Here is a 26,566-nt window from a genome sequence, read left to right on the forward strand (position 1 = left end):
TCCCATAAGAAAGCCCAAACCTCCTGACAGAAGCAACCAGCCGCTCAGGATGCTGCGGCGAGGGACGGGACGGCGCTAGGACCCACGGAGTGCGGGCTGAGCCCAGTGTGGGTGGCGCGGCAGCAGCGCAGACGCCCCTGCTCACTCGGCACAAACCGCCATGGGGCCCGGAGAGGAGCTGAGCTCTGCCCCTCTCCGCCGCTCCAAGCCCTTCTCCTCTCACTGCCGACACTGCGACTGGCACCCCAAAACCCACTGCAGCCCGACACGAGAGACTGAGCTACCCCAACATCCCTCCCCCAGCGCTTCCGGGCCGCGGCTGGGCGGGTGAAAGGTCCCACAGCTCCCGGATGGAGGCGGGCCGCTCTCTATATAAGCGCCCCGCGTCCGCCTTGGCCTCCTCTCTCCGCGCCGCAGCTTCCTGGCTCACCGCTGTTCGCTGGGCCCGCACCACCCCTTGCCGCCCGGGAATAAGTCGGCCAGGAAGGCCCTGCTGCCGCTATGGTGAGGTGCTGGGGGTGCGGGGGAGCGGTAGAAGGGCCGCAGTCTCTCGCAGCCAGCAGGCCCGGGCCACCGCGTGTGCGCCCGCCGCTGCCGGCCCTCGGCCGCGCCCGAGCTTCGGCGCCAGGGCAGGACTCCGGAGCCTGGGAGGAATCCTCCACGGCGGAGGCGGCTCACGGAGCCTCTGGCGGGCGGGGGTCTGTGTAAGGATGGTGGGAGCCCGGGCCGGCCCTGAGCTTTACCTCCTATCCGGGAGCCGGGCGGCTGCCTGCGGGTGGAGAGGAGCGGCCGCAGCCCGGCGTGAGCGGTGGTGACGGGCCGCATGCGTTCGCCCTAAAACCTGGGCTCTGTTAGAGGAAGGTGTGTCAGTTAGTACTGCGGGCAGTACCTCGTCAGTGTGAGAAACAGCATAGTGCATCCACAGCTTTATAAAACTTATTTTCTCCGTATTTTCACTTCTATTCCCCTACCCTACATTAACACACTTGCAAAGGTTTAATTGTATAAGCTCCTCAAATCAGTTGCCTGTAGTGGCCAGGATTACTCTTTCCGGCAGATCCATTTGTTGCTGGTTTGTTTATGTCGTTGCTACTTAATTCGTGGCGAGGTGGAGTTGTAAGATATGTGAAATCTGAAATGTATGTTACTTATTCGTGACTGGGTAGCCGGCTGTATAGAGGCAAACCAGGGAGGGGTGTTCTTGCAGTTCCCACTGTGAGATGCAGTTAGACACTAAAACCACTGGTTTTCCTCAGAGCAGTAAGGACTTGGATCTTCCTTACTCTTCCCACTACTTCTTCCATGCCACCATGCTCCTCAGATATGCCATCTAGTTAGTGGAGTAGAATAGTCCCAGAGTGTACATTGTTCTTTGCATTCTGAAAGTCAGTTTTTAAGAGGCTGCAGGTAGTGTTGTTTGGCGTTGACTGTAGTGTCTGATGTTTGTAACTTCAATGTTTCAGGCGTTTAAAGATACTGGCAAAGCACCTGTGGAACAAGAGGTAGCGATTCATCGCATTAGGATTACTTTGACAAGTCGCAATGTAAAATCACTTGAGAAGGGTGAGTGATAGTTTTGGTTTTTAATTGGGGGAGCTTATTAAGCAATGAGTGATATGTATGGAATCATACAATGGTTTAGGTTGGAAAGGACTGTAAGATCATCTAGTTCTAACCTCTCTGCCATGGGCAGGGTATACAATGTGTTACAAAACAAGAGTGTATTTGCACCAGCTGTCTTTAGAGCTGTTGGTATTTGCCTGCTTGTAGGTGACTTGACTCACAAAGTCAACCCAGAGTGCTTCATACATTGATGAGAGATCCTTATTTAATTTTCAACAGAAGCTAGTGTTGGGGCTTTCATAATGCTGGAAACTAAATGTCACAATGACTAATATAATAGAGTGCAGCTTCTTCCTTTTATTTCTTGTGGGGGTTTCAGTTGTCACTGTTTGAATTTATTAGAACTGACAGGCACCAGTTTGTTGACTGGCATTTTGTCACTGTTGTTGAGAAGTTTAGTGTAGAAGTTAAGTACTCCTTAAGAAATTATTTAATCTTGTTTACGGTCTGGCTTTGCCAGTGTTGTAATCATGTAATGTAAGTCATTTTGTACACAAATGACTGTTTGGTGCAGGGTCTTCAGGCTGGTAATAGCTTAAGTACAGCTTAAATGTGTGGTAGTGGCTTTTGCCTACTGTTGTAATGTGACTGCTTTACCATGGTGTCACTCTTCTACTTGTATGTGGTTGGCTGTGAGGATGACCCTTCAATTGAATGCCAGTGATCACTTTATACGCTATTCTGAGCCAACATCTTCTTTGGAATCTTCACTTAAAAAAAACAGGGGAAAAATACACACCTGAGCTATTTTGTATTTTTTTTTCCCAGTCTGTGCTGACTTGATCAGAGGTGCTAAGGAAAAGAACCTGAAGGTGAAAGGACCTGTTCGCATGCCCACCAAGGTACTTGATGTTATTTTCCTGTCTTAAAAGTTTTGGGGTTTTCTGCAAGTATGCACATACAACATTAAAAATTGAGAGTGACTCCATGTAAACAGGTAATGACTTCACAAATTACTTTGACACTTGGGGCAACTGCTTAGTGCAAAACATGTTGAATATGGAAGGGGCTTTTCTGCTCTTCAATTTATTTTAATCAAGATTGGGTTTTGTTTTTTTTTTTTTAATGAAATTGAATATAGGGAAGGAGTGTTAACATGAGTAGAACATAAGTAACCTTACAATGACATTGATGTCAGATAGCATTATTAAGTGGATTGATTTGATTATAGATTAGTCTTCTGTATGCATCAACTCAGCACCCTGTACTTACGATTCTTCCTCAGACTCTGCGAATCACTACCAGGAAGACACCTTGTGGTGAAGGTTCCAAGACCTGGGATCGTTTCCAGATGCGTATCCATAAGCGGCTTATTGACTTACACAGCCCTTCTGAAATCGTGAAGCAGATCACTTCCATCAGCATCGAGCCAGGTGTAGAAGTTGAAGTTACTATTGCTGATGCCTAAATGATGGTCATCACTGAATAAAGTTGATTTACAAATTTTTATCACTGTTTGTTTTCGTGTGCGTGCCAAGAGTCTTGGGTAGCCCCATGATGATTTTCATGAAGAACAACAACAGGTCATAAAATGCTGTGTGAGGAAGAGTATACCAGTTGGAAACATCAGGAAGATGAAACTTTGACATCATTTTCTCTAAGCAGAGAAAAAATCTGTGTGTCCCTGAAGGCCAGTTTCTGTTAGTATAACTGTGACCTGCCTGATAAATGCTTCTATGCTTAGTTTTTAACTTCCTTGTATTTATGGGGTGCTCTGAAAAGCATGGGAAGAACCTGACTTTGTGACACCAGGCAGATTAAGGAGATAAGACGGCAAACAACACTATAAGTGTTGCTAGCTGAGGCTGGCTGACTTTTCTGTGTAAGCTATTGACTTTCACCCAAGTAGTCTTCCCTCTGCTTAACCCAGTGGCCTGTCTGAAAGTACTTGGAGGGATCTGAAGAGGGCTGGCTGATTTTAATACCCTTTCTGTCTTTGGTCTTTCCTGTTGATCAAAACCTATTGCTATGAAATAGGGTTTTGTTGGCTTATAGTTGGCTTTGGTTACAATTTACACAGTGTTCCTTAAACACATCTAATGACCTGAAGTCTCATTATGTTCTTGGAGCAGCTGTGCGTCTTTCAAAAGCAAGATTTCCTCAGTGTTTTGAGTATCTTTTTATCTGCCTCTATATTGCTCATAGAGATATCCAACTTTGCCTTTGTGTCTGGGTCTTGTGCAATGCAGAAATAAAACTCCCTACTCCCAGAATAGATAGTCTCATACATGAAGACTGCGTTCTACTGGAGCAGCAGGCCATTTGCTGGTTGAGGTGATAAGGCCCCCCCCGCCCCCGGAGTAAGCCCTTTGCTTGACCTGCCCCAGTTCTGCCTTCGTGTAATCTGAGCGTTTTGCAGTTTACTTGTTTTGTGCTTAAGCTCATGACAATACCGGGTGGTGTTGAAGCGGTTCCACAATGCATATAACTTTATATAACTATTTTGATGGAAATATTTATGTATCAGTGTCTTCCCCCACGGCACACGCTCAGTCAGGGGAGACGCTGCTCTGGATGCTAAGATGCTGCTGCCGCTGCTTTCCTTCGTTCAAACCCCTTTGTTTCCTGGTTCTGTTTTTTCACCCCTGTACCTTCATACAACCGCACAGATGAGCCCTGTGCCGGCAGCACACCCTGCAGAGCCCGTGTGCAGTGCAGTCCCGTCCACGTCCCCCGTTACCCCCCCGCCCACACCGATGCCAGCTGCTCCGCGGCTGCTTTGCGCTGTGCAGCGGCGCCCCCTGCCGGGCGTTCTGAGGAAGCGCGTTTTGTGCCTGCCCCCGCGTGTCCGTCACCGTCGCTCCACCCCGCCGCTCCCGTTCGGCCAATCAGCGCCCGCCTTCAGCCGCTCAAATGCTCCCGCGGCCGGCAGGGTAGTGGCTGTGGGAGCCGCGGGTCTCGCCGGGAGGCTCTGTGTGCTCGGCGCTGAGGCCAGGCCCGGTCCGGTACCGCTGCCACCGCGGGGCTGCCCGGCTGGGTTCTCCTCGTCTGTGCCGCTCCCGTGTGTAAGCGGCTCCCGGGCTGAGGCTCTGTGGCTCCCTGAGGAGGGGCACGGTGGCCCCGGGGCTGGGTCCCTGACGCCTTGGTGGCGTTGAGCCTTTCAGGGGTGAGGGTTACGGGCTGTGGCACAGCGCTTGCCGGTGGATGAGAGTGATGCCCACCTGAGGCTGTCAGCGTGCTTTCACTTGTGTGGTTTGCTGTCCGGTGTCAGTCGATTTTTAAGGTTCCTTACATCCAGACTTACTTTCTTCAGAAGCACTTGTTCATATGCAAGCCACCTTGATCTCTGCTTTGCTCCCTAAGTATTTTTGCCTGTTCTGTAAGAAAACGATGTTTGTTTTGGTCTGTCTTTTTTTCAAGTTCCTTTGCACAGAAAATGGATGTTGAAGGGAAAAGCTGTATTTCTGCAGAAGCACGTGATACAATGGAATCAGTTTCTTTCCTCAGTGTATCGGGTAATCCTTCACCTATGGAGTCAACTGTATTGCCTAATGCAGAGGAACAGCAGGTGTGGGTTGGTTTTTTAGTAGGTCTTCTGATTATAGGGTTTTTAAGCTCTCACTAAGGCAAATACTTCTTTGGTGATAACTCCTGTATTCACCTGTCCCCAGGATGTGTTTGGTTCTTCTGCTTGCTTCTCATTGCTACAAATAAATCATAGCTATTAGCCAATGCAGATGGTTAATGCCACATGATGTGTCTTTGCAATGCCTAAGCCTTTGAGAAGGAAGTAAAGGACTTCAGTAACTGCACTTTGAATGCAATGTGACTGTACCACTCCTTTTAGTAAGCCAAACAAGCATATATATCCTTGTTGAAAGCTTGCTAGGTGACTGGAAATACAGCTCTGTAATGTTGTGCTGAAGTGCACTTCTGCAGATTGCACTGTCATCCCTGACTTGTAGGTTTCCTGATTGGCTTACTTCCCTCAGGTGACTTAATTTTGTATGATTAGTAGAGTGCTGCTTATGGGAGGGATGGGGAGAATTCTGGTTGAGCCCTCTGCTGAATGAGCAGGTTGCCAAAGTAGGGACTATGAAGCTGTATGAGAAAAGAAGGAATGCTAGGATCCCTCTAAAAATCTCCCAGCTATTATTGCTTTACCTGGATGGGGAGACCTTTGTATAATGGTGCTGGATGGAAAAGCCCACCCTGGCAACTGAGAGCTGTTTCATGGTTGTTACTGTGAGGAAGATGAAGGGCTTGTGTCTAGGTAGCAGTAATGAAGCTGTCTCTGGAGACTAAGAATATGCCAATCCGTTAACATGCTCCATACACAGTGGAAGTGAAATACTATAGAGCAGCTATTAAAAAAATCCAGCTTGAATTCAATACAGAGTAACACCAGAAGGTGGAAGCAGTGCAATTTATGTCACTGTTAGCGTGCTCTTTTAAAATCAGGGTACCTGCTTTGTCCTAAAAGAAAACTAAAAGGGAAGGGAAGGGAAGGGGGGGGTGGGGAAGGGTGGTGATAAGGAAAGGCTACTTAAGGGCATTAGGAATAAAGAATCAAATGAAAGCTTACAGTCTGAACTTCCCAAGGAAAGGAAGAGGTGAGGCAGTGAGATAAAAAAAGGAAAGAGTGCATTTGAGATGTATGCCGATATGACTTGGGGGGTGTTCTATTTAGAAAGTGGCCATTATGACTGTGGATTGTTCTGTGTGTGTGTTGGTTTTGTTTTTGTTTTTATGAATAGGCATATCAGCCTTTGAAAGTCTTCTTGAGAGTGAGGCCCTTTTCTGTAGCGGAGCTTGAAAACCAAGAACCTCAGGTTAGTTGTAGAATTAAGAAATGAGTTTTTCTTTTCCCCCAAAGGGCACCTAGTATGGTAAGCTGGGACTTTTATAACAGTTGTGTACTGCTTCCAAATAGAATTAGTGGACACCTGGGTAAATGTAATGTTTTTATCACATGGTACACATATGCACACCTGTAGCTATGCAAAATTCCACTGGGTACTTTACTTAAATGGAAGAGATGATGCAGTTCCAGGAGTAGTTCAGAAATCTGACTCTTGGGTTTCTTTGGAGTGCTTGAACAGTCTACAGCCTCATCCTGTGAAGTTTATTTTTTCTGTAATGCCTGCAGTTTATACTGTCAGAGTCAGGTTTCAGTGTTTTACATACATACATGTACACATGCAAACACACAGAACACTCCTCCTTCCTACGCACTCTCAGTGCTTCCAGTTTGGTATCATTCATCAGTCTGAGCTGGCTGTAAATTGATTTACAAAATCAAATTGAGTTGTTATTCCCTTTTGGAGTGGGAAATTTCTGACTACCTGGATGAAATTCTGTACTCTTGATACAACTGTCAAGAGTCACCTGCTGGAGAGCAGGAAGTTGTGTTCTTTTGACATAAGCAAAGTGTACCTTGTCAGAAATAGCCTAACTCCCACCAGCTTATTTCTGGGATTGGTTGAGGGAGACAAGAGAGATGTTTTACTAGCTGGATTCCAGCTTTGCAGACCTTGACTGCTCATGAGCTTCTATAAAGCTGTTGGCACATGCTGCACATGTTGGATTCTTCTGTAGCCCTCTAGGATTTAGTACATCTGACCTGCATTCCTCTTTCTTGCAATGTGGGGTGAATATTAAAAAGCACACAAATTTAGACCCTGGCATAGTGAGCAATTGATTGGTCTAAATTCAGTACCCAGCTTCTTAGAGCCTCTATACCAGTTGATAATCAGACTTGTTAATTGGGACTCTAAGAGCTATACCTCCTGTGTACATGCCACACATGGATGATTAGTTTTACCAGCTCTGGCCAGCCTCTAAATGCAAATGTTAGATTTAGTTACAATCAGTCCTTGCAGCTGATGCTTCATGACACCGTTCCACTACACGAGTAGTTCAGTTTGTATTTTAGTACCCTGTCTGGTGTAAAATATTTTTTTCTGTGATACAGCATTCTGCATTTATCAAGTGAGTGGTAGGTAATTGTACCTCACCTATACTTGAAACTAATTTTCCTTAATTACTGATAACACCATCTATCAGTCGAAGGATAATGCTTCAAACTTAATTTTACTTATGCTGGTCATAGCTTGTTTCACACTGAAAATGATTGAAGTGGAAAGCCAGTAGATTTTTATGTTGCTTTGTTTTCACAGCTAGGATTGTGCAAGCCACACAATGTAAATCACAAAATTTTTACCTTACAGAAAACTCCAGACAATTGCCTTAACTTTGTATACACTATCTTTCATGTGAAGTGGGCATCTCTATAGTTGTGGCATGCTTAAAGAGAGATCATGTGTAAATTTTGCTTTTCTGTGTAGCTCTGGTAAATAGATGAAAACACTAGGCTTTTTGGGTTGGTTTGTTTGTTCTTGTTGGGTTGTTTTTTCAGATTTCTGTCTTTCTAAATAATTTTGTGTGGTGTTTTGGTTTACCTTGTCTTGTCTTTTAAGTGTTGTGTAACTATTGAAGATCACCAGACAGTAATTCTTAATGCACCCAAAGAATCTTCTGCAGTGAAGAACAGTGAAAAAGGAATTGGTCGTTCTGTGCGCAAGTTCACGTTTTCTCAGGTAGACAAACTTTATTCTAATTTTGAGTTATAGCTTATTTTTTTCACAATGATAATAACTGATTTTTCATAATGATAACTGATTTTTCTACTATACCCTGCAATGTGATTTTTCTCCTTGGAATTACATGTGGTGGTATTTTCCTTAACCACCCCCTCTCTTCCCCAGATGCTTATTACTTACTGTTAGGTTGCCAAGAAAGCTATATTACAATGGAGATGCCTATTAAATGAGACAAGGAAGGTTCTTTGGTAGCTCTGTTGTTCTCTTTGATTAGATACTACAGAAGCTTCTTGTAGGCACAAACTCTTGTGCAGTTCTGCTGTTCCTCAAGATGGCCTTATCTGGGAGTGTTACAGGAAATCACATGTTTAAAGGGACTGTGTTTAGGAACTTATTTTTGAAAGAATAGCAGCCTAACTGCTGGAACGTCCTACACTGGAAGTAAATTTCTTAACTGTATTACCTACTGCAAGAAACTCTCTTCTTGGAGTATCAAAATGCAGCTCCAGACCATTGAGTCATTCAGACCACTGTAAAGCTGATTGTCTAATCAGTGGTGGGTGACTGATGCAGAGTGAGGAGGGGAGCTGTGCATCACCAGCTGAGCTGTTGAAAGTACCCACTGAACAGTATGTGCTCAGTAGCACTGAGCAGTTTGTTTTAGGAGTAGGAAAATATTCAAAAATAAGGCCAAGCCTGAGTGCCTCTCTGAATTAAACAGGCACCCTATGAAAACCCAACAGAAGATGTTGAATCAGCCAGGGTTCAGGCAAGACAGGAAATGAAGCTTGGTATTGCCTCCTCAGCTTGCTCTGAAAAAGTAGTCACAACTAATTAGTGCTAATATTTTGATATATTAAACTACTTTGTGCCATTTATCACTTTTTTATAATTTTGTTTGTTTTTTTCCCCTTCTCCAAGGTCTTTGGACCAGAAACTACTCAGAGTGAATTTTTCAAAGGTTCAATGAAAGAGATAGTAAGGGCATATGTTAATGGAGTGAATGGACTGGTGTTTACTTATGGGGTTACAAACGCAGGCAAGACATTCACTATCCAAGGTATTTCACTTCTATTTGCCAAAAAAGCAAGTGAAAAATCCAATGAGAAGTTTATATGAGCATCTACTTTTTATCTTGTGTTATTTTTAAGGGACTTCAAAGGATTTTGGTATTTTACCTCGCTCACTTGATGTGGTTTTTAACCACATCAGGGGAAGACATTATCTGAAGATGAACTTCAAGCCATATTTGAGTAATGATGTTAAGAAACTAGAAGATGCACAAGTTAAGCAAGAAGAAGCCATTAAAATGGCTGTTCTCGCATCACTGAAAGAGGTCAGTGATCAAATACTTCCTTGTTAATGGAGCTTTTTAAAAGCTTCCTGTCTAACAGATTATCTTTAAAAATCTCTGTTTCCCTATTGATTCCTTGGGTAAATAAAGAATCTATCTTTAACTCTGCTCTATGGATACTTGGTGAACCTTGGAATAAGGCAACTGGCTGGTTTTGGAGCCCAGAAGAACTTTCTGCAGCAGGCAGCACACAGTTCAAACAAAAAACCATTGCAAAGCCAAAGCCTGGATTTCTATAGGGGAGCAGTTCTGATGCTGTGGTGACACTAGCCTTTGAAAAGTTTGAGAGCTGACCAATCTGAAACCCACTTAAACTAATCTTTTGGGTCAGGTTCCCAGGCTGGATCCCAGGACAGATTTTCAAATTCCACTACTATTTTAGGAGGGATGATGGCAAAATCTTAGCAGGATTATTGAAGAAGGCAGAAGTGTCCATTCTGGTTGAGGACAGCCATAAGGCAGATTTAAAAGTTTGTAAACATGTGATTTATGTAACTTCATAAAGGAGCTTTTCTGATAGAGCAAGTGAAGTGAGATTGCACAAAAGAAATTTCCCAGGAGTACAGCCTGCTTTAGAAGAGTGTATGTGTCTTTAACTCTGGTCTCTGAAGGCTGTGAGTGTAATAGGGGAGTCTACTGTTCCAGCCTCCTGTTCTCATTATCTAGTCATTTCTGTTTCCAGTGTAAGAAATAGGTCTCACTAGAAAATGGGCAGCTTTATGTTGTGTGTCTGTTCTATATTTCTAAGCCCAGTTGTAAGTTGTCACAACTTGTTTGCTTTTCAGAACATTTTAATCTGAAATGTGGTTCTGTGCATTTAATCCCAAAATGCAGTAGGCTCAGCTGATTTTTATTTAAAGCAACTCAGAACGAATTCTGGAAAGTACAGAAGCAGTGATTGACTAGGTTTTCTTTTTTGTGGTCTTTAATAGCAACACAGTTAAAGTACTCCAGTTAGCTCTGAAAGAATATCCCTCTGTGAATAAAATTCATATGTAAAGTTTGACTCTAAATTCTATTGCTTGATATAAACTCTAAACAAAACTTTGTTTAGTCTGAGTCTGGTTAACTTTTGAGGAAATATCTCAGTCAAAAAATCTTAAAGATGCTAAAGATTACTTATCTTAGAGTTTCTAAAGAGCTCACTTGCACTGTGTGTGTATGTGCATGCACAGGGGTGAGGGTCTTTACACTGAGATGGTCAGAAGGGTAGTAGGTAAATATTAAAAATAACTTTATGGAACTTATAAGCTTTCAAGAAGGAAGATGCAGGCCTTTGGGATCTAGAAAGGGAGGTCAAATATCTTATTTTGATGATAACTTGGTATTTTACAAATATTCCTTCCTGTTAAATCACAGTCTGACTTCACTAATAGTTTAGTTACTGAATGTTGCAGTAGGTGTGATCTAGATGCTGATGCACTACAGTGAAAAGCAAGACCACCATCAGGAAGGAAAGGTAAAAATACATCTAGAAAATAATACATGACAAGACCTTATGTATTACAATGCTTCCATAGTGATAGCTCAGCTATCCCCATGCCTGCTTGATAGCTTAGGAATGAATAGTATCTCTGTTCAGATGTTCACTGAAGCTTGTAATCCGAGAGCAGATATGGTTTGGTGGGCTTGGTTTTGGTTTACGTGGACTTCTATAGGCCCTTTTCCCAGGCTCAGTTTACATGTCATGCAGAAAGAGCTTGCTATTCCTTTCATTCTCTCAGTTTAAACTGCTCTGAGTTACTGCAGTATCCTTGTATTTAATGTTCTACTGTTTGTTCTCTGTGCACTACTGATGCAAAGACTCTTGCTTGTCATGGTTCACACCCTCTTTTTCTTTCCCTTTACTTGTTCTATTCATGGGATTAAATATTGTCTTTTCCTGGATTAAATGCTGCTTTACTTGCATTCCTATTCCCACCTGTCCTTGTATTTCATATTAAATGTCAGCTTCTGTCACTGGCAAACAATGTCAGTTCCTGTTCCCACTTGTTTTCAGGCAGTCATCTCCATGTTCTTTTCTGCATTTGGTCTTATGATTTGAAGAACAGTATAGCAGCATAGCTAGTTCGGTTTTGTTGAAACACCTTTACAAAAATTTATCACATGCACAGGTACTGTGGCACTGGGTGTTTTACATTCTGGTTTTGCCATGCATAGTTATGCCATGTGTGTCAGTCCCATACCCTGCTATAGAACTCGGCTTTGTACTTCACAAACAGAATTAATAGAATCCATATTTGTGGTTATACTTGTAATTACTCAAGAAACATGGCCACCTACAAATGACAATGAAATCATGTATTATTTATCTTTAAAATGAAAGATCTAAAATTATGGCTTCATAATTTTCAAAATTTCAAAAAATTCCATTTTGGATATACCAAGTGAGTACCACAGGCAGCAGCAGTCAGTCCATAATGAACTTAGCACTGCATTAAAATAGCTAGAACATTAAGGTTTACTTCTGTGAATCTATTCCCCTCTTCTACTGTCACTAGGATGATGTTCTATCAAGACTGGGTTTTGGGAAATTGGGGTGAATGTCTTGATGAAAATTTGTATTGGTTTATAAAAATGGGGAGGGAGGTAGTATGTGGATATGTTGGAATATCTAAATAGTGGGCGTTGCTTTGTTACACTGGTTTTCCTATGGGTAAAGTGACAAGTCTTGGCAGGTTTTTAAATAATTTTGTTGATGTAAAGAAATTCATCAAATGTGTGTACTTAAGGAGACTGTGCTGTTCTCTGTATAAGATTTTTAGTGGCTCTTCAGTAATTCAGTATTAATTAAACCAACTTAGGCTGTTGCTTTGTCAGCTCTTTAAGGTCTTTATGAAGTTATTTCACTTTTTCTGAGGTTTCAGAGTAAGCTTGACTCATGCTCTCACAGACCTGGCACAAGCCAGTGATTTGCAGAAGTGATTTGTAACAAGCAGGCAAATTAAGAATCATTGCTGCTTTATTCTCTCTGTTGCTCACCACCCTGCCATCTGCCCCTGAGAGAAATTTACTTCTTCAGTTCTCTTGGCTGACTGAAGTACTGTTCAGATTTGCCCAATAGTTCATAAAGGCATTCTGGGCTGTCGCAACAGTGTGACAGAGGATCTTGTTTCTCCCAGAACTATGAAGTAAAGCCTCCTAAGCTAGCAGCAGTTGGCTTCCAAAACAGGTTGCTGAGATATCGGAGAGGGATTATTCTTGTGAGGAAACGAGCATTTATTGATTTAGTTCAGTATTATTAAAAACACTTCATCTGCAGTCAGAGTAAGGGTAGCTTAACACTTCATATTGTTTTGATATTTTAATACTGGAATTGCTGTCATTTTTAACTTCTGCTGTTCTCAGTCTGTTCATATGGATGTAATGGTCTTATTTTCTCAAGGAGACAGAAAGCAGCTCAAATACTATAACAAATACGTGTGATGTGGAGTCGAGTTCCTCCAGCTGTACCTCAGAAAGTCTTCCTTCTGATTCACTAGGTAAAATACAGTGGAAAATTATGAGATGAAGGGGACTATAAAAATTGAGTAATATACATAGGTTACTGTTGATGGATTAAAAAAATCTCTGTATACATATATTTATACTTTGTAGTATAGTAGTTGAACAAAATTTTAGTGGCTCTATTCTGGAGGAAGAGTATGTGGAAAATATTCTGATACCTTTTCTCCTTTTGGCCAAAGAGGGAAGCTTAGTTCTGCAAAGTGAATGTATAAACTTCTGGAAGCTTATGGGGTGGGACAATAGTTTAGAATTTGGGCACATCCTCAGTACAGGTGACTGTTGAGAAATGTAAATGTTCTTGAGTAAACTCAAAATTATGCAGTACTGTATATCTAATTGTACAACACATATACAAGCCTCCTCCTTTTAGAAGGTTCTATATAGTATAAAATTTATCAATATGTTGTTTGATCATTGAACTTTTCCTTTGTTTCGGGTTAGCAGAGAAGAAATTTGTACCACTTGATACATACAGGACTAATACACACCAAAAGACACAAGCATCTGTGTGGATTTCCTTCTGTGAAATTTATAATGAATATGTGTATGACCTATTAAATGTATTATCTACATCAAAAACTCAGAAGCGCAGAGTCTTAAGAATTTGTGAGGATCAAGGAGGAAATTCTTATATTAAAGGTAATACAGTTTTATAACCTTAGTAGTTTCACAGAATATCTTTGATCATCAGAAATGTATGTAAATGGTCTCTTCACAGACTTAAAGTGGATTAACATTCAGAGCACTGAAGAAGCCTGCAAAATACTAAAAATAGGAAACAAGAACCGAAGCTTTGCTTGTACTAGAATGAATGAGCAATCAAGTAGGAGGTTAGTTTCTCTAATTGTAAGTGTACTCTATTCCTTTTAAGGGGAGAAAGGAAGGGGGAAGGGAGGAGAAGACTCTAGAATATGTTTCAAATTAACCACTCTTAATAGTAGTTTAAGACTTCACTTGATTTTTCTAGGTTTATTATGAAATTCTTTCTGGAAGAAACTCTAACAGTAGCTGGACTTGGGTTGCTATTCATGGATCTGAGTAGCCAAAAAGATCAAATCACATTCATTTTTGAGTGCCAAGAGAGCTATACATCTTGGTAAATGCTAATGATGCTGAGTGGGAATGGCTGTGAAAAGGATGTTGAAGGAAAACATGGTTAGTTCTTCATCTCTGTCAACACATTTCCTGGAAACCTGGGGCCTGTCAGTAGGGGGTTAGGGTTAGGGTAGGAAGGAGTCGTGCAGTACTTTGCAGTGCTGCTAGACTACCTAGATGCTTGCTGTGTTCTAGCTGACCTTACTTGGTATATTAAGAAATAAGCTCCTAGCTTTTACCCAGATCTGGAGAGGGCTCAGGGAGAATCTGGCTTGATGGAGCAGGAGGAAATAGAGAAGGTGGTATGCTTCCTGTTGAAAATGCCTTTTTACTTGATTTTAATGTCCTCTTCTTTATTTGTTCTTTAACTGTGGAAGGGCCATGTTGTATATTTATCTAATATAATCATAGTGTTACTAAGCCTGCTTTTTCTATAAAAAGCAAGAAGCTGTATTGTTCTGTGTTAGCTAAAGAAAGCTGCCATTGAATTTCATGCTATGATTCTGAGTTTCACTCTTGCTTGCAATAGTGCAGAAAAGAACTGTGTGGGTTTTTTTTTTGATAGAGTTTTGTGCCCAGAATGTCCTCTTTTTTGCTCCAGAGGATATGCTGACTTCCACCTGGTTTGTTTCTAAGTTGGGGTGGGTTGTTTGTTTTAAGAAACTCCAGTTCCTAAATTGTGGGTTGGTTCTAGGGGAGAAGCACTGCTTTAAATATATACTAGAATAGTTTGCTTTCTGTGCTTCCTGATTTGCTGGGTAAACTGAGGACAGGGCACTTCTGGTTCTTCTTTGTAGCTTGATGTCTAGAACAGAATAACTGGTTTTTCAAAGGTTACAAATTCAACCTTTCTAGAAAACAGAATCATTTCAAAATGGAACAAATAACTGTAGGCAAAATTACAGGGCTGTCCAACATTAACTTATTCCCTTCCCCAGTACCTATTCCTGATCAGTTCTTCAGACCTACTGAGTTCACATCCTGCCTGAAGCTTGTATATGAAGTGGCTACCTGAGCACTCATCCTCTGACCAGCTGACTTAAGTGAACTGGCTTGTTTATTGTCCAAGACAGTTGTAGGTTTCATGTAACATATTTCCCTTCCTGTATTAAAAGAAATGGAAAGTCAAATATAACTTTTATTGCTGCTTTTTGCTGCCAAATGAATGCATTGCAAAGGTAACTAATGTAAATTGGTAAATTAATTCTTGTTCTTTCTTCAGCACTGAACTTTCTGTAGCATAAAAATTTTACTTTGCTTCAGTGACTGCTTAATTTTCATAATTGTGCTTATTAAAAAGAACTTCTTTTCATTCCAGTCACAGTATATTTTCAATCAGGCTACTAAAGCTAACTGATGAGCATCAGCCGCGTGTTCTTGGAGTTTCAGAGTAAGTGAATGCTTCAGCTGATTACCAGAATGTAAATACTTCAGAAAAGTTGGTAAGGTGTAAGTGTTCTAAACTGGTGAACTTTCTTTTAATAAACAACTCCTCCAAGAGCTGTGAAGGAAATTGGAATTCCACTGGCTGCATAAAACTGACTGGAAATTGGATAGGGACAGGTGTGGAAGTGTTTCCCTGTCTCTTACTCTGTTTAGGGTTGGCTGAAAGCCTGTTAAAACTCTCAGTAGTACAAAAATTGAGGGAAATATATGTATATTGTCTAACACCACAAGAAGGTGGGGACAGAGTAGTACTATGTAATATCACGCTGTATTCATAGCCTTTCACATAGTTGGAATATGTGCCTTAATAATGTGTATAGTTTTAGTATGTACTTATGTCAGCTGTGTGAAAGTCTCTAATCTTACAAAGGTTTTATTTTGTGTAAATAAATTTGTATAAGTGAATGAATAGTTTGATTACGTGAATTATCTAACTGCCAGAGTATTTCAAGGGCTTTCTTAATCTGAAGTGAAAATGATGAAATTCCTTGATTATGCAGGATAGTTGCGTCTGATTGTAACCTGCTGTATCATTAGGGGCTGTTCAGTGGCCTGAATTCAGTAGCATATAATTGCTAGAGGGAAACAAAGAGCTCTATAGTGATCTTGAGAGGACTTCTGTCTTCTTACTTGGAATAGTGAACAAATAATTCTGTAACCAAAGGAGGCTTCATCCTTAGGGGGAGTGTCTGCTGCATACTATCCTGCAATCTTCTCAGTGCTGCTACTGGTGACAGTGACTGTAAAATGTTCCTTAGCCATCGTCCCAGTGTGCAAAACTGTCTCAGAAATTCCTCTTATCTCGCCTGGGAATACTTTAGGATTGTAACAAAATGTAGGTTCCCAAACTGAATTCTTTATGTAAGAATGCCTATGGAGTTTTAGATGGATGCTACCAGCAGAGTTATTTGGATATGCTGAATAGACTGTTTTAGGAGAAGCAGTCTTGTTCATGTATCTTCATATACAATGGGAAGATAAGTTAGTGCTGTTACCCCAAATACAGCATAGCGCCTTGCATACCTTGCATAGTGCCTCCTGTACAAAACATCAACATTAAAGTAAAACTTATTCTGTAATCTAGATAGGCTGAAATGAGTCACTCATTTACCCTTTAGACACATAAAGAATTAAAGACATGCAGTTCTGTTCTCATACTGTTTAAAACCAAGTTTATATGCATGCTCTGGGTAATTCTTTCATGCAGGCTGTCTTTCTGTGACTTGGCTGGGTCAGAGAGGTGTAATAAAACACAAGCCTTTGGAGATAGACTCAAAGAAGCAGGAAATATTAATAATTCTCTTCATATCCTTGGAAAATGCATTGCAGCATTGAAGCAGAATCAAAATCCAAAGTAAGTGACAAGTTGTAAACAACATGGTAAGTTTTAGGCTGACACTGCAGAGAATAAAAAAGGGCAATTAGCAGTAAACTACAAAGACTTTTTAGTGTGTGTATGAGCAAAACAAAGCTTCTGTTTTGTTCTCTTCCATCTCCAAATTATACAGGTAAATTTGTTCAGACATCTGACACATCCTGTACTTAGCTTTTGGCTTGTTCCAGTATCTGTAACACTAGGAAACTGTGGCACAGACACTATTACTACTGTTTTACTTTTAAATAGTTTAACTTGTTGAAGACCTTATGAGATCCAGGAAAGACCTTGCTTGTTGGTATGAAATAGTTAAGGCTTAAATATGAGCATACTGGATGTATTTCCTGATAACAAGAATGAAGCTTAGTTACAGTTTCATGTAACTTTGCAATTTCTTTTTTGTTTCACGCTTTTATTGCTCTTCTCCCCCTAAGGATGAAGCCAAGCTATATTCCATTCAGAGAGAGCAAGTTGACTCGTCTGTTTCAGCCATTCTTCTGCGGAAAAGGCACAGCTTGTATGATTGTAAACATTAATCAGCATGCCTCCACATATGATGAAACACTACATGTAATGAAATTTGCAGCTATAGCCAAACAGGTAAGAGTTCATCTACTCCTTCTGCTAATCTGCATTCTTTGTTACCCATGGTTTGTGAAATTACCAGGTTGTATGGACTCAAGTGTGATTTTGACTTTTGATGCATCATACTAATTCTTCTGTCTGTGGCTTCTCTCTAAAAGGCTTCTGATAGTCTTGCCAGTCCTTACCACCTTCTTGTGGTAATAAGTAAAGATAGATGCAGCTCTCTGGCTTATTCAGTTCTACACACCAACATTCTGTGAAAAAGCAGTCCAGGTGCTTTTAGATATGTCTGGTTAAACTATATATGAGCAAATGTAAGATTATGATTCAAGCTTTTGATGAGTTGTTTAACCTATGTTCATTTAAGCATCTGTTGCACGAGGTGGCAATAGCTCAAAACTTCTTGGACAGCTTGTGGTGGCAGTAAAAGAAGTAGAAGCTGCTTCTTGTAGGGATGGGAAGGTGGGCTATGTTGCATTTTTTATCAGAAACAGTCTTTTTCTAGTCTGGAACCATGGATGGGTTCTGACACTTCCCAAGCCTGTAATGGCATGTTTAGTGTGAGCTTGGAGAGAAAAAATTCCCCAATTCTTTTCAGCTGCAACTTTCATAAGATAAGTGTGCACTGAGGAGACAAGCTTCTCTGATGTGTTGTCATATGCCATAAAATCTTTAACTAGCATGAACTGCTGAATCCTAGTTGCAGTATTTCAGGAAGGAACAAATGTTTTGGGGATTTGCTGCTTTTCATTACCTTCCCAGGAGACTACAGAAAGGCCTTGTATTTTAGGAGAAAACACCTTTCTAGACAAGCATACTTGTACTTTGTTAGAGTATTGAAGTCTCCTATTCATATTGATATAGATCTTTGTCTGGTAAGCAACATGTAAAATTATGCTAACATTTATGTAATCAATAAATATAGTTTAAATACAACAATACCTTAATGACACTTCTTCCCAGTATTCTGATATTGACATATTCATATTGACAGCATTGATAGATCAGTGCTTTCAATTCTGGCTTTTTCAGGTAATCCAGACAATCCTACCAAAAAGTTTAGATGGTTTTTCACCCAAGCTTGTTGGAGGTTGTGGCAAACCTATCATGCAGTTTGATGCTGGTACATCTGTAGATGACTTTCCTGACAGTACTGAAACCTATGCAGAAGAGGAAGTGGACATCACCATTCTGAGTCATGAAGTAGGTGCACATCTACTAAAAATTGTATCCAAGAAAGCCAACACTATCAGCTGTAATATTAAAAGCTTTTAACTTCAGAGATGTGCTTCTGCTTGGGGTCAGGCAGACCTAATCTAAAAGTGTTCTAGTTCTGAGGGATCAAGCATAGCTGTGGAAGACTGCCTGTGGCTTTCTAATTAAGTCAAGTGCTAGATTTGGAATTCAACTGATTGCTTCATGCTTAGAGTAAAGAAGCAGCATGTGTATTTCAAACAACTTTTACCTGTTCGTGCTCTTTTGGGTATAGCAGGAACAAGCAAAGATGCAGCATTTCAAAACCAAATCTATGCATTCTAACAATAATGAATTGCAAAGATTAATTAGGTTTTATACTAAATGGTTGTACAAATTAATATTCTAATGTCAAAAGAGTAATAAACCTTTTGATAGCAGAAACCATCAAGATAGAGAAAGTTTGTATTTGCAGTAGGAATTCAGGGGTTTGGACTGGATGACCTTTGAAGGTCTTTTCCAACCCAAACTATTTTATTATTCTATTTAACTCCTTCTGCAGCCCCCCTGAAAATAGAGGTTTGTAGAAATGCCCTCTGTGCATAGCTGTGTGTATGAATATTTAATTTGACATGCATATCATGTGTTTCATGTGATGTGTTGCAAATGTGTGTTTCTAGCTTGTTTTTTGAAAGGAAATATGTTGAATTTAGGATCTCTTGAGAACTACAGAGGACCTAAAGGAGAAGCTAGTTGCAGAAAGGCAAAGTAAACTCCTACTGGAGGTGAAGATACGTAGAGAGATGGCAGAAGCAATGTTCCGGCAGCTGATGGAAACAGAGGAAGCTTGGAGGCAAGTCATGTTGCAGTTCTCTTCAAGACTGAAAGGATTACATATATTACATGCATGCATTTATATACACATGTGTATATATATACATATATATATATGCAAGAGATGTTTACTTATGTTACTTAGGGAAGTTAGTTCTGGACAGTTTCAAAGCTTCTGATGTAAAGCAAAGAAGGACCATGAAGATCAAGTTGTACAGATCATCCTCTTCCCATGTACAATGGAAAATTAATGCTGTTTTTTGTTTAACTTTGTTTAATTTGTAATTACTGGAGATTTTCTGACTTGTTATGAGTATTAGGCAGATGTGGAAAATTGTTACAGATGCCCCATTGGGGCTTGTAATAGTTCCAAAACTTATACTTCGTCATGTTAATATGCATGCATGTACTTGAGGGAGTTTAAATTGTATCTCTTTAAGCTCTCCTGGATTCTTGCTCCTGGATGATTTGTGAACTGTTCTTAGTTTACAATCACTTAAATTGCTGTGGCTACATGCACTGATATTACTAATTTGAAGACTTTTTTCAAGTGTGTCCAAGTTGCTCAAACTGAACTTACTTCCTCTTAACTCTTCTCTTCTTGAAATCAGTTTCCTGCTGTTTGAATTGCTAACTGAGACTGTCCCCGAGTTGACAGCTGAACACATGGTGGTTTAACACCTGCGCTGACTTTAAAATTGTTTGGGTGCTTTTTTTGGCTGAACATGTGAAGCAGCAGTGATGCCTTTTCTCTGTTGAGGTGATGTTCTGTGTCACTGCTGGGGCAGTAGAATCATAGAATAGTTAGGGCTGGAAAGAACCTTAAGATCATCAAGTTCCAACCCCCCTTCCATGGGCAGGAACACCTCACACTGAACCATGCCACCCAAAGCTCTGTTCAACCTGGCCTTGAACACCGCCAGGGATGGAGCATTCACAACTTCCCTGGGCAACCCATTCCAGTGCCTCACCACCCTCAGAGTAAAGAGCTTCCTCCTTATATCCAATCTAAACTTCCCCTGTTTAAGTTTGAACCCATTATCCCTTGTTCTGTCACTACAGTCCCTAATGAAGAGTCTCTCCCCAGCATCCTTATAGGCCCCCTTCAGATCCTGGAAGGCTGCTATGAGGTCTCCATGCGGCCTTCTCTTCTCCAGGCTGAGCAGCCCCAACTTTCTCAGCCTGTCTTCATATGGGAGGTGCTTTGGTCCCCTGATCATCCTCATGGCCCTCCTCTGGACTTATTCCAACAGTTCCATGTCCTTTTTATGTTGAGGACACCAGAACTGCACACAATACTCCAAGTGAGGTCTCACAAGAGCAGAGTGATGTTTAATGTCTTGAAATAATAAGGTGAAATGAATTTAGCATTTATCTTTAAGGGAAGAAATAAAAACTCAGTCCCAAAACAACAATGTGAAGGCCACTGCCCTGGAAATATGCCTCAAATATCAGGCCTAATTTGGTGTAGTTGTATCTATCACATGTTGGTGGTTGTTTTTTGTGTATGTCATGTAGAAGTTATGCCTTGCTGCAAGTCTGTAGGATTATTGAGAATAAAAAGGAGAAAAGTATTTTCTTGGTCTCTTAACTTCACTATTTATGAGTAGATGAATACCTTTGATATTGCCAATTGAACACACATAATCAAATTGTAATAGTTAGAATGCTAATGTTTTAAATAAAGCTAATATGTTCTCCTTAGCAACCGTTTGGAAGATCTGAAAGACAGTTATGAAGAAAAACTGGAGAGCAAATTTGAAATGTATAAAGAGGCCATCAAGAAACATGCATATATGTGTGCAATGGAACAAATTGAAGACCAGTATGTTCCCATAGAAGAATTTCTAGCTGAACAAGAGAAAGTTGAGGTATGACGTACTCTCTATATACTCATATATACTGCTAAAAATTGTGCTAGCCTCTTAACTGTAAATTTTGCTTTTCCTTAACAGAATAATTCAGGAATCCCAAATATAACACTGAATAGTCAAAATAACTAGCAGTTCAGCTTAGCTGTTCTGGTGTCCAGTGCTAACCATAGGATTTTACACTACCTGTGGTGTATACTTAATGTTTCCAATCTTTGAGAACCCAGAAAAATTAAATACAAGTAATCTTCATCTCTGTAATGTTATGATTGGAGCACCTAGATGGGTGGTGTATACAGCAGTCTGGCTTTGTGGAGATCCTTGGGAATGTAGGGTGTGGAGTGAAAAAGCTAGCCTGAAAGGGTAGTGAGGAATTGAATACAGGATAGGCGTTTTTTAGGTATAATGTATTTCTGCCCTGAAAGACTACATGGAGGATTGTAGGATAAGAAACTGTGATAAGAAATTAAATTTTATGCAGGGTTGAACTTAATCTCTTGAAGGCACTTATACCTAGAACTGGTTGGAGTTGGCATCAGTAAGTTGCTGTTCCTTTTGCAACTGAGTCACGCTAACCATGTGCAACATCAGTCTTTACTTCCAGCTTCTGTGTTGATGGCTAAGTGTATCCAGGCAACAGACTGGGATCTGTGGGTCTCAGTCTTTTCAGGAGGTCTGTAGTGGAAGTATAGAACTGTGGTGTACACCAGAGGTGCTTTCTTACAGCACTTTCCTGTTCAGGAGCTAAGATATCTCTTACTCCAACAGTAGGCAGGTTCCTTTCAAGAGATGAGGGAAGTGGGTTTCTGTTATAGATTGTGATGTATAAACATTTCTGCTTTTACAGCTCTCCATTCAGGTGCTGACAAGCAACAGTGTTGTGTAATTTCCTCTGTTTTTTCAGCTCCTTCACACTTGTCTTTTTGTTCAGACTCTGGTTTTATTTTCACTTAAGCCCCAGCTGTTCATCATGTAAGGGTAGAGGAAGAGTTTTAATAGTGCTGTCTTCACTTATAGCTGTCTTGTACACTGGCCACAAGACTGCATAAGGAAAGAAACAGAGAATAAGATGGTCTTGGTAGCAAGTCAAATAACAAACTGATGAAATATCTAAGATGTAAAAGTCTTAACTGGAGCACAACATAAAATCTGAGAACCAGAATCGGATGAATAACTTTTCTTGATGGTGACTCTTAGTTAATTTCCCACTCTGACATACTGTTCTAGCAATCTAGCAGGTACTGAAAAAGAGATCAAGATTGAAGCTTGGTTCTATGAAAAATGTTCTTCCTATCTAGCAAGCTATCTGGCAACAGTGTTTAACGCAGATGCACTAAAACTTCCTTTCTGCCATGTGGTTACTTTTAATACAACTTGGAAATCTTCAGAGTGGAAGAGTTGACTCCTGTGTAAAGTAACTTCCTCCTTTAGACAAATTTCACCATGTGCCTTTCTTTTAGGACAGAGAGAATAAAATACTCCAATTGGAAAAGCAACTTGATGAACAGTCAGGAAGGCTGTTGGCTCTGGGAAGTCCAAATTCAGATATACCAACTACTGAAAATAACATGGAACTAGGTAGGAATGTAATCTGGATATTTGAAGTTCTGTTTACTTTTTATACTGTGTATGAACAAGAACTTTTCTTTTTGCCTATAGAACTTCTCACCAAGATGATGAAGAGAGCCAATGAGGGACTGCAGAAACAATGCCAAGAGAAAGAAGAGGTAGCTTTGCTTAGTATTTGACAAATCTAGGCATAACTGTCCTAAACTCTTGCATGGTTCAATGCTTAAAGATCTGAGATCTGCACTCTAGACAAAAACATGAAGATTCTTGCAAATGGGCATCAAGTTCACAAAAAAGTGCTTGCCCATTGTAGGTGATTTTTTTCCAGAGATTGGCTGTGTTCTGGTTTTAGTCTGTAAAAGCATCTACTACTGTAACAAGGTACATGGTGAACATGATGTGAGTTGGAACTATGTAGCCTTGTATTGGAATTTGTTGTAAACATTGCTGTCATGGCCTCCGTGCTTTCCTTCCTGAAATGCTGCCTGCTCATGCACAGGGGAACAATTAGAGAATGTGGTAACAGTCTAGATCTAGAGCCAAAATAGTACCATAAACCAACAGCTTCTGCAAATACTGAACTCTGCTATCCATTTAAACTGAAGTAAAGGGTAACATCTCTGTTTCTCAAACAAGTAAGATCTCAGTGTTCTGAATAGCGTATAGAGGTGGAAATTATAAGCTTCAGCCTGTGTTATGGTGAAAAAAACAAATCTTTTAAAGTATTTGTTTTTGGTTGTTACATTGAATGAACTTGTAAAGCTACAGTTACTTTCCTGTGTTTAAAGAGGATGGAGAGGAGGGAAGAGACAAGCCTTGCTCCTTTTACTTGTAACAAATGGAGTTGGGGTTGGAGAAATAGTTACAGCTGGTTCTAATAAACCATGTAAATGGAAAGTGAACTTAAATCCCTTTCTATTGAGAAAGTGTTCTCCAAAAATACCTTTTCCTTACAGAGTTTAATGTCTCATGTTATGGCCCTGGCGTTTGTTTTCCACTCATGTTCATGAGAGCTCACATCATTTTCCATTTCCTTTGTCAAATCTGGATTTTGATGAAAGTTTGGCTCTTATGCTTGATGTGGGGATACTGTATTGACTGTGTGGCTAGAAAGTGCTATAATGATGGGTTTGCTTCCTGGCAATAACTGAAGGGAGAGCATTTTAAAGCAGTTGGTTCCATCATTGCCCTTCTGCTTCTTTGCCTTATGTACCTGCGAATATGTGATTAGTAATTCACTACTTCTTTTTCTTGCCATTCAGCCTTTAAACATGAGCAAAGGGAATGGTTTGGGTTTGTTTTAGCAATCTATAGATATTTTCCCTCCAACCTTGAGCAAGTAAATTAATACTATAACTTTAGTTTTGCTGGTTCAGAGTTTCTTTTCCCTCTCAGGACTTAATCCATCAATATTCCCTTCAGAAAGGTGATGTCTTTTGTTGCAACTGTGCTTCAGTTCATTATATTAACAGCTTTAATAAGATGAGTGTTCTTTTTAACTACTCTTACTGAAAAGGAGCAGACTGTTCCAGAAATAGGTTAGTCTGTGCTGCTGGTCTTTAATTGACAGATCTGTGTAAACCCAGTAGCTTAAGCACAATAGCCCTTTAATGCTCCAGCTGTATTTTGTCACCAGAAATGATAGGTTGAGACATAGGAGGTTGAGAGAAGCAGATTTTATCCTCATTGCTTTAATCTTGCAGTTTGTACTGCTCAGTATTAATCAGAGATTCTTACAGTGTCTGTATGAGTTCTAGTCATAACACAGTCTTGAACTGCAGTGTGTGTGTGTTTTATTTTCAGCTTATAAAATCTCTGAAGTTAAAAATACAGAAATTAAATGAAACTCTGCTGGAAGCTAATGCAGGCTACAGAAAAATGGCAGAAGAGAACAGTCAACTGAAGCATACAATCATGCTCAAGGTTTGTCAGCAATTTAAAATCTTTAATATTACTTGTATCTATAGTTGTACTGGATGCTTCTCATCTTTATGTAAAACCACCATTCACCTTAGTAATTTCTTTTGATGTTATAATTTTTTTTCTGCCCCTGACTTCCTGAGTGATGAGGTCAGAGCCCTTGTGTTTCACTCCTTGACTTTGTATCTTGTAAGACAAGACTTGCTTTTCAGCTTAAAAGATAGACAGACAATAGGGTAACTTTGTGCCAACAATTCCTGCTAATCTAAAGGTGCCACAAATAACTGCTAAGCAAAGAAAATGCTTGGAACTGTAGCTGAGAAGTGTTTTGCTGATGGCAAGCAAGGTGTCAGTGGTTAAGTGCTTGTGCAACAAGACCTAAGGACTAGAGGTTCAAAGCTATAAAGCTAGCCACCTGCAGAGGTGGCTGAGCTGGATAAGAGATAATGGGCAGGTAAACTACTTAATACTGAAAAAGAAGAAATTTTTCTTTCAAAAGTAGGGACTTCATAAACCTGACAGTGTCTGACCTCAGATATCAACTAGATTCCTAAATAAAAAAGGTGAACATTTTTGAACTCTTGACACTATGTACTTACGTAAGTCTGCAAATGAAGCAAGGCAAGTATAAGGCTGCTTAGTGTTGTTTTCCTTTTGAACATTAAATTAACTTCTTTGTGATTTTTAGTCTGAGGCTGAAAATTATTCATCTTGAACTTTGTTTCTTAGTTGGTTCTAAGACATAGGAAGGTGACCTTTTGTTAACTGCAAGGATTAAAGAACATGTTTGAGACTTTGTTCTGCCCACTCAAAGCATTTATTCAGATCTGGTTGGTAGACTTATGACTGATAAGAGTTTTGATTTGATCAGTTTTGCTTTCAGCAATAGCAGGGTAAGCTAGGAAAGCCTCGTTTATTTGGTTCTTATAACAACAGCAAATCTTTGCATAGTGTGGCCAAGCATTTTATCACCAGGGTCTTAGCCAGACTTGGTCTCTAACTATATACGATGGCCCTGTAGTTTGTTTTTTCTCTAAATTACATAAAAGGAATTCAGAAGAAATGGGTACTGAGTAGCTATTTGGAATAGTAACAACAAGTGTGTTTATTGGTATAATAAAATAATCTGAAATAGAAAATTAACCTCATGAAAAAGACTCTGGAGTGTTCATATACCTAACACAGCCTTATCCTCATAGGATCAAGAAATGAGTAGTCTTCAGAACTGGGCTAAACGTGTTCTTGAGCTGGAAGAAACAGTGTCTTCCCTGCAAAAAGAACTTGACGAACGGAAAAAGCATTTCTCTAAGGAGGAGCCAAAACAGCAAAAGCCCAGGAAAGGTTTGTTGGCTAACCTGAAATCCACAGTAGCAGCCACTGCTATTACACCTCTTGGTAAAGGCTGGGGGAAGCATGAAGGTGTCTCATCCTCTTCAGGAAAACAAGTACTGTTGGCTCATAAAGCAAAGGACTAATATTTGATTAATCAAAGTGTGCAGTTACTGGGCTTCTTAAACTGTTGGTAGCTTTTTCTCACATGTGGACGCCATCTTCACTGTTGTGTTAACTGATGGAAAAACATTAATACAGAACTCTTTCAATTGAATCAGTGTTGAATTTAGAGCTATGTAAGCTTAGATCTTAACTTGTG

General features: G+C 40.3%; 2 protein-coding genes and 1 non-coding gene across 3 annotated transcripts; all 3 read left to right on the plus strand.

Moving 5' to 3' along the window:
* The first annotated feature begins 344 nt into the window (after positions 1-344).
* On the plus strand, positions 345-3,072 carry RPS20 (ribosomal protein S20). Its single transcript, XM_005152536.3, has 4 exons — positions 345-504; positions 1,464-1,563; positions 2,392-2,465; positions 2,849-3,072. Exons 1-4 carry the CDS (start codon positions 502-504, stop codon positions 3,029-3,031), a joined length of 360 nt encoding a protein of 119 aa, XP_005152593.1. The 5' UTR covers positions 345-501; the 3' UTR covers positions 3,032-3,072.
* LOC115947118 (small nucleolar RNA U54) lies at positions 2,251-2,315 on the plus strand. Its single transcript, XR_004081078.2, has one exon. It is a non-coding gene; the product is annotated as a small nucleolar RNA U54 (small nucleolar RNA).
* Positions 3,073-4,999: 1,927 nt separating the features above from the next.
* On the plus strand, positions 5,000-26,531 carry LOC101881494 (kinesin-like protein KIF20A). The gene is made up of 18 exons (XM_005152739.3): positions 5,000-5,131; positions 6,321-6,395; positions 8,043-8,162; positions 9,087-9,225; positions 9,317-9,501; positions 12,905-13,001; positions 13,468-13,665; positions 13,745-13,856; positions 15,440-15,511; positions 16,775-16,921; positions 17,377-17,542; positions 18,560-18,730; positions 19,435-19,574; positions 21,261-21,426; positions 22,887-23,004; positions 23,086-23,153; positions 24,799-24,918; positions 26,115-26,531. Exons 1-18 carry the CDS (start codon positions 5,000-5,002, stop codon positions 26,388-26,390), a joined length of 2,502 nt encoding a protein of 833 aa, XP_005152796.3. The 3' UTR covers positions 26,391-26,531.
* Positions 26,532-26,566: the final 35 nt, after the last annotated feature.

Source organism: Melopsittacus undulatus, chromosome 1 (assembly GCF_012275295.1).
Source record: "Melopsittacus undulatus isolate bMelUnd1 chromosome 1, bMelUnd1.mat.Z, whole genome shotgun sequence".
In the NCBI taxonomy this organism is placed as follows: domain Eukaryota; kingdom Metazoa; phylum Chordata; class Aves; order Psittaciformes; family Psittaculidae; genus Melopsittacus; species Melopsittacus undulatus.

Excerpts from the sequence above, each read along its gene's own strand:
- RPS20 (XM_005152536.3), top strand. Across the intron at positions 1,564-2,391 it reads TGTAAAATCACTTGAGAAGG|TCTGTGCTGACTTGATCAGA; the intron begins GTGAGTGATAGT and ends TTTTTTTCCCAG. Across the intron at positions 2,466-2,848 it reads CTGTTCGCATGCCCACCAAG|ACTCTGCGAATCACTACCAG; the intron begins GTACTTGATGTT and ends ATTCTTCCTCAG.
- LOC101881494 (XM_005152739.3), top strand. The coding sequence starts at position 5,000 with ATGGATGTTGAAGGGAAAAGCTGTATTTCTGCAGAAGCACGTGATACA. Across the intron at positions 23,005-23,085 it reads TGAAAATAACATGGAACTAG|AACTTCTCACCAAGATGATG; the intron begins GTAGGAATGTAA and ends TTTTGCCTATAG. Across the intron at positions 23,154-24,798 it reads AATGCCAAGAGAAAGAAGAG|CTTATAAAATCTCTGAAGTT; the intron begins GTAGCTTTGCTT and ends TTTTATTTTCAG.